Source organism: Corvus brachyrhynchos, unplaced genomic scaffold (genome assembly GCF_000691975.1).
Source record: "Corvus brachyrhynchos isolate BGI_N302 unplaced genomic scaffold, ASM69197v1 scaffold10, whole genome shotgun sequence".
NCBI classification, from domain to species: domain Eukaryota; kingdom Metazoa; phylum Chordata; class Aves; order Passeriformes; family Corvidae; genus Corvus; species Corvus brachyrhynchos.
The window spans coordinates 4,701,562-4,714,689 of record NW_008236180.1 but is presented as its reverse complement, the minus strand read 5'-3'; the positions used below and the strand labels follow the sequence as shown (position 1 = coordinate 4,714,689).

The 13,128-nt window shown below is 46.1% G+C and overlaps 1 protein-coding gene across 1 annotated transcript in view; it reads left to right on the top strand.

Moving 5' to 3' along the window:
• Positions 1 to 13,128, top strand: part of COL20A1 (collagen type XX alpha 1 chain) — a 53,494-nt gene that overhangs the window by 30,490 nt on the left and 9,876 nt on the right. Inside the window, exons 22-31 of the mRNA XM_017734122.1 lie at positions 1,946 to 1,984; positions 3,721 to 3,859; positions 5,524 to 5,666; positions 6,030 to 6,139; positions 6,848 to 7,006; positions 8,362 to 8,439; positions 9,042 to 9,128; positions 11,272 to 11,325; positions 12,132 to 12,227; positions 12,741 to 12,795. Coding sequence (XP_017589611.1) covers positions 1,946 to 1,984; positions 3,721 to 3,859; positions 5,524 to 5,666; positions 6,030 to 6,139; positions 6,848 to 7,006; positions 8,362 to 8,439; positions 9,042 to 9,128; positions 11,272 to 11,325; positions 12,132 to 12,227; positions 12,741 to 12,795 — 960 coding nt within the window. The remainder of the gene's footprint in view (positions 1 to 1,945; positions 1,985 to 3,720; positions 3,860 to 5,523; positions 5,667 to 6,029; positions 6,140 to 6,847; positions 7,007 to 8,361; positions 8,440 to 9,041; positions 9,129 to 11,271; positions 11,326 to 12,131; positions 12,228 to 12,740; positions 12,796 to 13,128) is intronic.

Genomic DNA, 13,128 nt, shown 5'->3' with positions numbered 1-13,128 from the left:
GGCACTGCCAGTGTCAGGGATCCTTGTCCTGACTCTGAGATGCTTCACCCAAGCTGAGCATTGCCTGATCAAAGAGCTGTGAGCAATCTCAGAGCCTCCAACCTGGGAAGGAGGGTAGAATTGCCAGGGATGTCAGCAAGAGGGACTCTGGGGCCTGGGCGAGAGTCAGAATGAGCTCACTGACTCCCAAAAAAGAAAGTCAGATACCTGGAAATGGAGGAGCTTGCAGCCTGCTTTGGGATCATTTCTTTTTTGTTTTTCATTCACCATGCTTCAATTCCAAGAGAGCTGGAGAGGGAGAAAGGTGTGGAATGATAGAACAAGGGGGAATGGCTTCAAATTGACAAAGAGCAGGTTTGGATTAGATGTTAGGAAGAAATTGTTCCCTGTGAGGGTGGTGAGGCCCTGGCACAGGTTGCCCAGAGAAGCTGTGGCTGCCCCATCCCTGGAAGTGTCCAAGGCCAGGCTGGATGGGGCTTGGAGCAACCTGGGCTAGTGGAAGGGGTTCCCTGCCCATGGCAGGGGGTGGAATGAGATGAGCTTTAAGGTCCCTTCCAACCCAAACCATTCTCTAAGGTTTAGAAAAGTTGGTTTCTGGAAGGGGAAGAGGAAGAGCAGTGTATAGGTAGATGATCCCAAATGCAAGGACTGGTTGCACTCAGAGTTTCAAGGCTCAAGTTTCAGAAAGTGATTTTTTAATGGATTTCCATAGATTCCTTATATAGTTTTACACCCAGTTCTACAGGAATTATGGTATGTAAAAAATTAAGCATCAGTTTGAACAACGGAGGTTCACAGCAAGTCTTTGTGTTTAAATCCTGGCTTTAGCAGCCCCGTGGCCATCAGAGTCATAGGTTTGGGTGCCCTTTCTTCGTCATGAGGAATGTCATTGAAACTCCTCAGGCTTAGGAATCTCGGGTGTTTTGGGGCAGGTCAGTCACCTCCTTTAAATGTTTTACACATTTTACAAAAGTTAGGCGTGAGAAATGGAAAGCCCTGCTTTGTTGATGAGGCAGGAAATGGCATTGAGGCAAGAATGGCAAGGCTATGCCAAAGCCTCAGTACAATGATCTCTTAGATTCTATTGTCCTGATGACCTAGAAAACCCCTTGTGAAACAGCCCATCTTTCTAGTATCCTTGATTTTCAGGGACATTCCTCATTTTGCATCAAGCACTCCCTTTGTCCCAGCTCCCTCTGGCATCCATGGCCTGGGATTTACATGGCAGTAGACAACTGAAAGTAGCATTCATGAGCTGTTTCCTAAAACACCCCCTTACCCGAGCCTTTACAGAGTGCTCAGAGCACTGGTGCCTCATGTTCCAGCTTCACATCCCAGTCTCTTCTCCTCTGGTCTTGCTTTTTGTCCTGTGGCATCTCAGAGGATTCATCAAGAGGATTTTTGAAAGACAAACTGCAAAACTTTTTAAAACTCTCTGTGTTTTCCTAAAGAAATCAAAAGCCAAGTTCTCACATTTTTGCTGCGTGTATTTTTAATTTCAGGTACAAAATTTGCAACTGCATATATCTATTTTACCACACTACTAAGGCACTGTAGAAAGAAAAGAAAAATGTTTTGATGTCTGTTTTTAAAAAAAAACTTGCCAAAAGTGATGGTTCCTTGTGTTTCATATCATCAGGTGCCAGGTGAGTTAGTCAAAAGAAAGTGATCATGGAGATGTTTGATGATGAAAGACACTACTTTTATTTTTGTGACTGGCAAGCCAGGAAACAACTTTTATGTTTGCATAAACATCAATTCTCTCTTTCTCCATACATGTATAAACAAGGTTAAAGTCCAGGCTCTGAATGAAGCTGCAGCATATTCTAAGTTTTGCTATGCTTTTCTTTGCTCTGCCTAAAGGAACTGTGTTCATTTTGCTTCCATAATCCCCTGCTGTCTTTTTTTCCTCTAATGGTTTTCCCTTTTTATCCTGTTCTCACAGCCTGTCCCACCATCACCTCCACGGAAGGTTCCATAAGAGGTACAGTAGCATATCCAAGCCCTGGTGCTGCTGGGCTGTGACTGAAAACACTGCCTGGTCTTGATTTGGAGACACGTGCAAGAGCTGAGTGGGGGGAAAATGTCCCAAAGAAAAGGGGAGAAGTGTGAGAACCAAAATTGGAACATCTATTTTGCCAGGTAGAAGGATATTTTGCGGTACCTGAATTGTTATGTTCTTCTGCTCCGTCAGCTCGTGCTCTTGGCTGTTAGCGCTTAACACCAGGGTATTCAGCAGCCTTAAGGAGGTAAAGCTTCAAACAGCCATTGAATTTCAAGAGGATTTGAATTCCTAACTCACAAAGACTCCTCAGACCCCAAACCTCTCAGTCTGTCCCCAGGATCACCTGTGCATCCTCCAGAGGAGGTCTCGCTGCCCGAGGAGCTCTCTGCAGTCAGGCTGCACGGACTTGCTGGGGCAGCGAGTTCCCCTTTCTCCTGTCTGTGCAAGTGTTTCTTACTGAGAAACCGTGAGTTCTGCTTAGAAAGGGGTATCACCTCCTTCCCAGAGAGTTCTGTGTCACAGGTGAGACTGAGAAACTGGCTGCAGCTCTCAGGTCTGGTTAGTCTGTGGCTGAGTCACTTCATCTTTGCCCAAGGCAGGTTGGACGTGGCCCTGAGCAAACTGACCTTGCAGGTAACACCCCTGCCCACGGAACCTGATGATTTTAAGGTCCCTTCCAACTCAAGCTGTTCTATGATTCCATGATTCTGTGATAATAATGGGATTGTATTTCAATATGTTTTTAATTGTGACTCAAGCCTTCTCTTCCTGCACATTTTAAAGGAAGTTTCAGTGGCAGAAGCTCCATACCAGAGATAAATGGCCCTCAAGTAGGTCATTTATTTCAGCAGACTCCCTTGTACTCTTGAGATATGAAAAAAATAATAAAATAAAAGCACCCTGGGCCAGCCCCCAGGCAAAATAAAAACTCAAGCCAAGAAACTGCAGAAGATTGTCAATGGTGAAGGGGTGAGGGAATCCATACTGAAAGCACCACACTGAAATGAAGCCCTTCCATTTGCTAAGGAAGGAACCATCTCCTTCATCCCAGTCTGCTGCAAACTCAGATAAACTCAAAAAGAATCCAAAGGGTGAGATCTTGTCTTACTGAGCAGAAAACTGAAATGAAAATGACTTGGAGCTTTAATGATGAGCTGGGGGAGAGAGACGAAGCTGCCTGAGCCAGAGGCAATGTCAGAGGAGAACCTCTGTAGCCCACACAAGGCAGGTCACCCCTGGGTGTCTCCTGAAAATGGAGAGAAATGGAAATGTTCATATTTTAAAGTTTTTTTCCTATTTTTTTCTGGCTCTTACATTTAAGACATTTCAGAGTAGAAATAATTTTCTCTCCCTGCTAGCAATTACTGGACTGATTCCATGCCTTTTGAAGATAATACTTTGTGTGTAGTTGAAAAGAAGAAAGTGTTGGACTAGCATCTTTCTTGTTCGTTTTTTTTCATTCTGAAGATTTGAAAACACAATTGTGAAAGTCTCCATCCTTTGTCCACTCTCCTTCAAGAGGAAGAGATTACAACAAATGTGCACACAAACTGATTTTCCCTGGCTGCCATTTGAGGAGTACACTCAAGCTGGTGTTGTGTCATTACGTGTACTTTCTCCTGTCTCCTTCTCTGTGCTAATTCAACCTGCTCTTCAAACACACTTCTTTTGCACTCTTGTCTAACCACTGATTTGTCTGTTTTCCTTTGTTCCAGGATTTGATTTGATGGAAGCTTTTGGCTTGGTAGAGAAGGAATATTCCTCCATTAAAGGCGTAGCCATGGAGCCCTTTATATTCAGTGGTTCCCGCACCTTCACCCTGTTCAGAGACATTCAGCTCACCCAGAGGACCAGGTGGGAGCAGAGCTGCAGCTGTTGCCATCCTCATCCTCAGTCTCATGCCCTGTACATGGTAAAGGAAGGTCATTTTGGGAAGGAATGGTGCAGCCCCGCTGGCAGCTTCCAAATGAAATGATAAATATGACGAGCTAAATCAAACCACTGGTAGATTGAAAAAACAGCCAGAGGGTTTTTACTTAATGTATTAATAAATAAACACCTGACTTTCCTCAAGATGAGTTGTCATGCAGAAATTAAGGGGACACAATAGTATTTATTATACATTTGTAGAGCCCAACATTTTCACAATGCTGTTTTTGGTTTCCCCAAAATCACTTTTTTCCAGCTTTTTAGTTGCTGTGATGGACATGAGGATCCTGTCGCATATGGACACTGCACCAGCCTTTAAGCATTCTGTCCACAGCCACCTGCACTTCAGTGATGGCAGTTTGAGGTCACATTTTCATCTTCAATCCCTTCTCCCAGACATCTCTGGTTTGGAGAGAGATCTTTGCTTTAGAAAATATCACTCTTGTGGCTGCTCTCTGCAGCCTGGGCTGCATTGGTGAGAGGGAATAACCACTGGCTCTGGGTTGTGGCTTGACCCCATTCCGTTGCAAATGAAGCTTCTCCACAGGGTCCCGAGTGAGCCAGGCAGCTCCCATGACCTCATTCCTTTTTTATGATTATGAATCAGGAGTGATCTGACTCCTAACATTCATTGCTACTTTGTTTAAAGCCTAATTACTGAGCCACTGACTCTGCTTAATCTTTGTTAAAGAAGCAAAGCTGCTTAGAGTAAACAGAGTCGGGGAGATTCAGAGAAGCCTTTGGTCTGAATACTCAGAAAATGATGGGCAAATCCTTTTGTTCAGCTCTTATAGATGCCTTTCCAAGGACACCACCCCTTCAGAAAGCGAGAGAGAAAGAAAAAAACTTGTATTATTTATGAATCATTCCTGAAAAGATGTCTGATGGGCTGTGTTTATGCTGTGCCAATGTGTCCTGTTTCAGATTGGAGGCGTGTTTCAGGCAAAACCAATTTGACCTTCCTTTATTGCTTTGTATCCTCTCACTGCTGCCAAGCCTAAATCCTGCAGCAGGGATGTGGGGACCCAGAGGGGGCTTTTCTGTAGGCTCAGTGCTTATCCCTGAAGGGCATTTACACTGATTTAGGATAATAGAATCGTTAAGGTTGGAAGAATCACTGAGTCCAGCCATTAACCTAATGCTGCCAGGTCTGCCACTAGACCATGTCCCTAAGCCAAGAGTTTTGTGCCAAGGTTTAAAGATTCACCCCATGATGCATGGCAACCATTCCTCCTTCTTGAAGAGGAGACCTGGGGGAACCTGGCAGGGATGTTTCGTAGGCCTCCACTAGTCTCTCTTGTGAAAAGCATTAAGGCTGCACTCACTGAGGCAGCTCTGGCAGTGATGGATTGACACCAACTGCTCCTGGAGGACTGAGCATCCTCCAGCCATGAGGAGAAGGCCCCCATGAGTGCTCATCACTCAGCACAGACTTCAGCAGGTCCAGGCTCTTTCTGGACATATCACCATCAACTCCCGGGAGCAAAGCTTTTCCAGGCCCCCCTGCCCAGCAAACACACTGGGTGAGGCCACAGGATGTTGCCTGGTGATTTAAATCACCGATGTTCCCTTGGTTTGTGTCATTCCAGTGATGTCCACCTGTTTGCCATCCCACCCGAGCACACCATCATCATCCTCCTGCGCCTCCTGCCCGACACCCCCAAGGAGCCCTTTGCCGTGTGGCAGGTCACAGACGAGGACTTCCAGCCTCTCCTGGGTGTTAACCTTGACCGTAAGCTTTCTTGCTAAATACATTAAATTCGGGTGTTTCCATACATTTTGCAAGCAGCAGAACTCACTTGGATAATTTTAATGGTTTCCTTGCTCAGCAGCAGTTTCTTGGGAAGCTTTGTTGTGGCTGCCAACCTGACATTTAAAACAAGGCCCAGTGCAATTAAAAGACATGTTTTCATTTTTATTCTACTTGTAACATATTCTTTATTTTTACGTATTTTTTTCCATTGTTTAAAAGCATTTCTTGATAACATAGGAAATCTTCCACCATGTTTAAGCCTAATTATTTACTATTTTATATATGTGTGAAATCAACTTCACTTTTAACTCCAAGCTGTTTTCTGTCCTATTTTCCCTGTAGCCAGTAAGAAATCCTTGACCTATTTCAATCATGACTACAAGGCTGATTTACAGGAAGTCTCCTTTGACCAGCAGGAAGTGAAGAAGATATTCTATGGGAGCTTTCATAAGGTCCTTGTCAAGAGAGGGAGAAATGTGGCTCATGATCTCACTCTGCTCTGGGAGTGTTTTGCCAGCAATGTGTGTTGTTCAAAGTGAGGAGTGATTATCCAAATGCTTTGCATCCTGGTTTCCAGGGAAATGGCCAACCTCTTTGATATGCTGAAATTCATAATTGTAAAGAATTTAAGTGGATCTCATGATCAAAATGTGATCGCCACATATTGATTTTTCCCTTTTCCCCCAGACTCCAAAAATTGAGGTATTTTTTAGGTCTTTATAATTGGAAAAAATTGAAAAAAATTTTTTTTTTTTTAAGAATTTAGAATTTTGGTAACCATTTAGTTCTGGATGAAAGGAAAAGAGAATCCAGCCTTAAGAGAAAGCCACTTTATCACTCATAACAGGGTGGAGGTTTTGGCTGTGTCCTCATAGCAAAGGTGTTGCACCCAAATGAGCGATGAGCTCCTCCTGTGGGTATCTGTGGGCAGGTTCATTACTCAGCTGCAGAAAGCTTCTCCCAAGGAGAGTTGTGGGTATCAACAAGGGAAAGCACATACTAAAACTTATTCCTGAGCCCCCTCGATTCATTCACTCATTAAAAACACCCCACCCGTGCCAGCAGCAGGCTGCGGATGGGACAGAAGGTGTTACTGTCGGTAGGAGACCCCCTCATCCCACCATGGAGCTCCAACACCCCTTTTTCCACCTGCTGCCCAGGTGCACGTGGCCGTGAGCCACTTTAAGGTCAAGCTCTATGTGGACTGCAAGAAAATAGCAGAGAAACCCATCAACACCCTCGGCAGCATCTCCACCGCCGGCTTCATCATGCTGGGAAAAGTGACCAGGACCAGAGGGCCCCGCAGCGGCTCCGTGCCGGTGAGTCCTGGGAAGCGCTGCTGGATCTGGCTGGGGTGGGCACACGGGCAGGAGTGCTGTGTCACATCACGCTCACTGAACACCTCCAACACTGCTGTGATGCACGGCTGTGTCCTGATCCCACTGATCCCCGGGGTTTTAATGAGCTTTCCCAGCACAGGGAGAGCGTTTTTGTCCTCCTCAGCTCCTGCCTTGGTGTGGGGACCGTGATGGGGGGCAGCAGCATGAGTGTGTCCCAGAGGAGCCTTCTGCTGGCTGCATCCCCTGGGGTTGGGGAAGCACAGCACTGAGATGCTGAAGCAGACAGGAGGGTTGGGGAATTGCTTCTGCAAGGAAAGTTGTGCACATCAACCCACACGGGGTGATGTCGGGAAATGCTGGTCAGTATTTACTCAGTAAATACTCAGTCAGTATTTACTTGTTTCCTAAATAAATTCTGTGCAATTTGATCACAAGCCTGTGGCCATCAAGGCAGGAATCTATGCTTCCCTTGTCCCTCCCAAATTCTCCCTGCTACCACCTTAACTAGACAGGTCTGGCCAAATAATGAACAGCCTTGTGCCGTCCCTACTGCTGTTGCCTTTCAAGCACAGCAACATTTCACATCTTCCACAGCTCTGCTGCCCTTGAGAAGACACAGTGCCTCATTACTGGTTATCATGGAACCTTATTTAATTTAAGAAATCTTTAAATGCCACTTGATCTGCTGGGCTCATCTGTATCCGTACGGTGTCTGTCACCCTCCCTGGGCTGTACAGCTCGCTCCTTGTTAAATGCATGGAGTGAAAGAAAAAAAAAAGAGAAGAGAAATGGTGCTGAGGAAAGAAAAATTAATCTCTGCCTCGTTATTTTGTTTGGCTTTGTGCAGTTTGTGCTTTTCTGTTAATCAGAATGGGAAGATGTGGCTGCTGTGAGGGAGGCAGTGAAAGACCAGTTGGGGTTTCTGGGAGGGGATCACATCTGCCCTGGGAAATGCTGCTGCCACATTGACTCTTCTCTCCATACCCCCAAGGGGAGCAAATCAAAGTTTGCTTTCATGTTGTGGTGGTGCTGATGCCCAATTAGTTGAGAACCTGGTGCTATTGCAGGGCTGTGAGTAAATTGGAGACTTGCTGTGAAGCTGCTTTGTTGACTTGCTTAGCAAGACAGAGACCTGAGGGCTTGTGGAACGCTCAGTCTGGGCATAGTTTTCATGTTGTGGCTTTTTTGGGGCACAGTTATAATTGGGACCACACACAAGAGTCCTGTCAAATCATCCCTGAAGATTATTTTTATCACTTGAACTTCATAAGATTTGGTGACGGGTGGTGGGAGCCAGTGCTACTTTCTTATCAAACTCTCTTTTTTTCCCCCAGTTCCAGCTGCAGTCTCTGAAGATCTTGTGCAGCAGTGTAGGGGCAGAGCAGGACAGGTGCTGTGATCTCCCTGCAGTGGTAAGACAAGGGGAACACTCTGCTCATTGACAGGAAGCCGGGAAGGATGGGACAAGTCCATGGCACTGAAGTGATGCTGCAAATGGTTTTGATAGACTCAAGAGGGAAAGCATTTTTTCCCTCTTGGGATTAACACAAGCATGTTTCTTGATGAAGTAAACAAAACTATATTTGCTTCAAAAAGAGTGAAAACTTCAAATTCCTGTGCAGTGCTTGTTTCTCCTGTCACAACCTCATCCAGGAGCCCTGGCAGTCCTACAGCTTTGCTGCCATCTCATGAGGCACAGCATCCCCCACTCTTCCTTTCACTTCTCAACACAGAGAGCTGCTATGTGTGGTGTATAAATATGTAGAAAGGAGAAAATTATCTTCCAATATGTGTTTTGCATATTGCAGGCAGGGCTAGTTCATAGGGTTTTTGTCTAAACTTGTTATTCAACAGAAAAAATAAAGCATTCGATTGCTCACAAAAATCTCTCAGTGGAATAGAAAAAAAATCTGCTTTTCTTCAAGTAAAAGACTGAATTTTGAAACACTGAGTGAGCCATCCTGCTCTTGCTGTGCAGCTGCTCATGATTGTTTTTGGCTTGATTTCATTTCAGAGGGATGAGGACACCTGCCCTACCTTGGCTCCTGCCTGTTCTTGCACTTCTGGGCGCCCGGGCTTGCCAGGACCCCCAGGGCCCCCTGTAAGTTCACCCTCCCACCCCGTGTGTTGCATGTGCTGGTGTTGCTTCATTTTTTGTGGCATGTTGGGCATGTGGATCACACTCCTGGGGCTCTGGGAGGTTTTAGAATCACAGAATCGTTCAGGTTGGAAAAGATCCTAAAGATCATTGAGTCCACCCATTAATCAGGGCCACCAAGCCCAGCACTAAACCATGTCCCCAAGTGCCACATCTACCCCTTTTAAATCCCTGTAGGGGTGGTGACTTCACCCCTGCCCTGAGCAGCCTGTGCCAGGGCTTGACAACCCTTTTGGTGAAGAAATTTTATCCTCATGTCTAATCTAGACCTCCCCTGGTGCAACTTGAGGCCATTTCCTCTCATCCTAACTCAAGGAGCTTTTCCAGGGCAAGGCTGAGAGTTTCCCTTTGGATTTTGGATGGTGATGAAATGGGGAGATGGAGAGTTGGCAGCACAACAGCTGCAGCTGGGAACAGGCTGAGCAGCTCCTGGTGCCACATTAATCCTCTTAGGAGAGGAGGACGGGTCACCCTCAGTGTCTGCAGAGATTTCATCTCATGGATTGGAGGCTCTGAAACTCTCTGTGAATTTAAAGAAAAAACAACTCACCAAAAAAATCTTCCTGTCTGGATCCTGTTGGAGTCTTGTAAGTGTCTGTGTGGGTGGACAGTGCAAAGAGAAAGGGGAGACTTTGCTATCCTGTCTGTCCCCAAAGCTCTCTTTCTGAATGTCACTCGCAAGAAAACCCTGAAGAAATGAGGGGGAAGAGAAAACAGTCATTACATATGCAGTATGCTCAGGAAAAAGGGCATAAATTCTGCCCTATCCATTATGGATGCAGGAAAGCTGTCATGGGCTTAAATCACAGGAGAAAATATTCCTGTTAAACACTAGGGAACAGTTATAAAAAAAATTGCTTTTTGAAAATTTGGGGGAAAACATTTGATTTGCACAAACCAGCTGAAACCTGACAGACAGCCTGTCCAGAGCACCTCAGTTCAATCACTCCAGGTGCTTTTCTTCTGGAAAATAACCATTATGGAAACATTTGCCTCCTTTTTCAAGTGAAAAGGTCTGGGATAACCTCCTGCATTGACCTGTGGTTTAGCTGTGAGTTCAGTTCTATGAGAGGAAAGTGCCTCATTGCAGAGTAATTACTTGCTCATTCCGGTGGAAGTTTAATTAACAGCACACTCCACTGTCACAGTCTGCTCCAATATCCTAAGTGCATAATTACCAGCTTGCATTGCCCTGTGGTTTAAGCATCTCCACAGACAACTCCTTAAAGAGCAGGACTCTTTAAAGCATTAGAGGAAATCGGGTTTTGACACATAAACTTCTCCTCACACCACTGAACCCCTGGTAATTTGCTGCAGTTACAACAGCACTCACTGCTATTTTTAAAACTCCAGTTAGCAGGACATGTCCCACCTTGTATTTATCACTGTCCTTAATGAGTGTTTCTGACCAGATCCAGCTGGCTTCTGGAATGAGTTTCTGAACACTTCTGAAAGCACTTTTCCCAAAGTCCCCTGCCTGTGCTTCTCAATTCAAATCCACGTTTTTATTGGATTCAAGAATAGCAATGTTCAGATTAAGATGTCAAAATTCACACACAATGAGTTCATGCCAGAAGGTTGATTTCTTCTCCACACCCAGTGTCAGGCAGAGGCAGAGCTAAGCCAGGTCTCCCAGAGCCAGGTGCTGTCCCTGATCTCAGCACGTGTCTCTTCTCTGGGATGGAGAATATAAAACCCAACAGAGTCTCAGAGGGGTGTGGATGTGAGCACCCCTTTTTTTCCTTCTCAATGTGTTCCCATGCCCATATGAGATGTCGTCTCAGCATGGATCCACTGAGGGAGTTGGAGGGAGCTGAAACAGGTTGGAACTTCCTCTCTCCCTGCTGGGAGTGAGTGCTGTGTTCCCAAGGCTGGTCATGGAGGGGCTGTGCTGTTCCTTTCTTCTTCCCTTTCCTGCATTTCCTGGACAACTCAACTAATTTTCTTCTTGTCTCTATTTGGTGTGAGCTCTGTGGGGCAGGAAACATCTTTCACTGTGGGGCAGTGAAATGCACAAAGTTCTGTCCCCCAGGCTCCTCATTACAGTGCAGTAAATATGATGATGTTCTTTGTGTCTCACTGGCAGGGCAGCCCTGGGAGGAGAGGACCTCAGGGGGAGCAGGGAGAGCCAGGACCCAAGGTGAGTCCTTAGGCTGGAGATTATCTCACTGCACCAAGCTGAGCCCAGAGTCTTAACAACACATCGAGGAGGATGGGATCACTTATCATTAATTAAATGCTCAGCTGGGCTTTGGAAATTGAGATCATGAGCCCAGTTGTGCTGAATTAATGCACTGTACATGGTCAGCAATGCCCTCTGAGAGCAGCTGTGCTGGGACAGGGTCAGCCTTTGCACTGTGCTTGTTGTTGCTGCCAAGCCTCCGGAGCAGACACATTGGTACTGCCCTGGGGCTGAGCAGCATGAGGAGCTGAGCACGGGGAATAGCTGGGTCTGAATCCCCCAGCCCTGGGGATGGGAGCAAGCCCTGGTGCAAGTGTTCACAGCACATGGATCAGCACAGGGCAGAGCCAGAGCAGCCCGCTGGTGCCATTTTTTGGGATTACATCTGGGAAAGCAGCATGGCTACAGGGGAAAGGTCTGAGGGAAGGAGTGAGAATGGATACAGATCACAGCAATGGGCTAAGGAACGTTTCCCTTTGCTCTCTGACTACATTGAATAACAGGAATAACTGCTTGGAAAGGTGAATTGTGCTCTGCAAAGCACCCTTTGCAGCTTTGCTGTCTGCTCCCATGAAAGATGAACCAAAATCTTGGATCTAAAATACAAAGGCAGCTGAGGTTACCGGAGATGTCCTCAGTGCCCCAATTTCATCTCGAATCCCGTAGATGGTTCATGCTGACCCAGCTCGAGCAGTGCAGCCCATGAGGACAGCAGGCACCGACCACTTCCCTTCCCTATGATTGTTTCTTGTCTTTGGTTTCAGGGTGAACCAGGCCCACCTGGACAAGTAGGACCAGCGGGTCCCAGTGGCCAACAAGGCTCTCCAGGTTCCCAAGGAATCACAGTTCAGGGCCCTGTGGTATGTGACCTCTTCCATTGCCTTTTTTTTTGTCACTCGCTCTTTGCAGTTAGAACGTGTCTCAGAAATGGGTATCAATACTGTGATTTATGTATTTACATCACCCTCACTAACAGCTGAACAGCTGCAGAGGGAGAGATGACAATCAATGAGTTTTATGCTGATGAGGCCCTGCACTTAATCATTCTGGCCAAAGCTTGTTTTTGTCCAGACTCTCCTTAACGGGCTTTTGTTGAAAGCAGCCCAGTGGGGTCCCTTCCAACTCAGGATATCCTATGAATATTCAGGCATTTTGCTTTCCAGCGATCATCACTGCTTGGCAGGGAGTAGTGGCAAGGACTGCCACATGTTTGGGATGGCAGAAATCCCCGTGCACATGCTGTGGCTGTAAATTACCCTGGAACACTGCAGGGAGCAGGAACAACCCGGGACATGGATGTGGAGCAGCAGGATGCTCTTTGCCTTAAAGCGTTCTGCCACACACCCAACTGTGTGCTTCTGTTTTTATCCAAGGGACCACCAGGAATTAAAGGAGAGAAAGGAGACACTGGAATCCCTGGCATGCAGGTAATGGTAAACACCACTCCTTCTACTTGTCCCGAAGATTTTCCCTTTTTTTCTGAGTGACTACTTGAGGGAAGTCTGAAAAGTTGTTGTTGTTGTCTGCTTGGGAACTGTGATTTTGGAGTGTCATCACTTTCCCAAGGGAAACTGAGTCACTTGGTGTAAGAAAGATAAACCTACCTGGAAGCTAGATATGATGGAATTAAAACTGGGACAACAGTCCTTGCTCTGTTTAATGAATAAATCTGTTTCTTCATTGACATTTTTCTTCTGTCCTCTGTTACAAGATGAATTAGGGCAGTGATAATCAGATGCTGACTTTACCCAGCCATTCTGA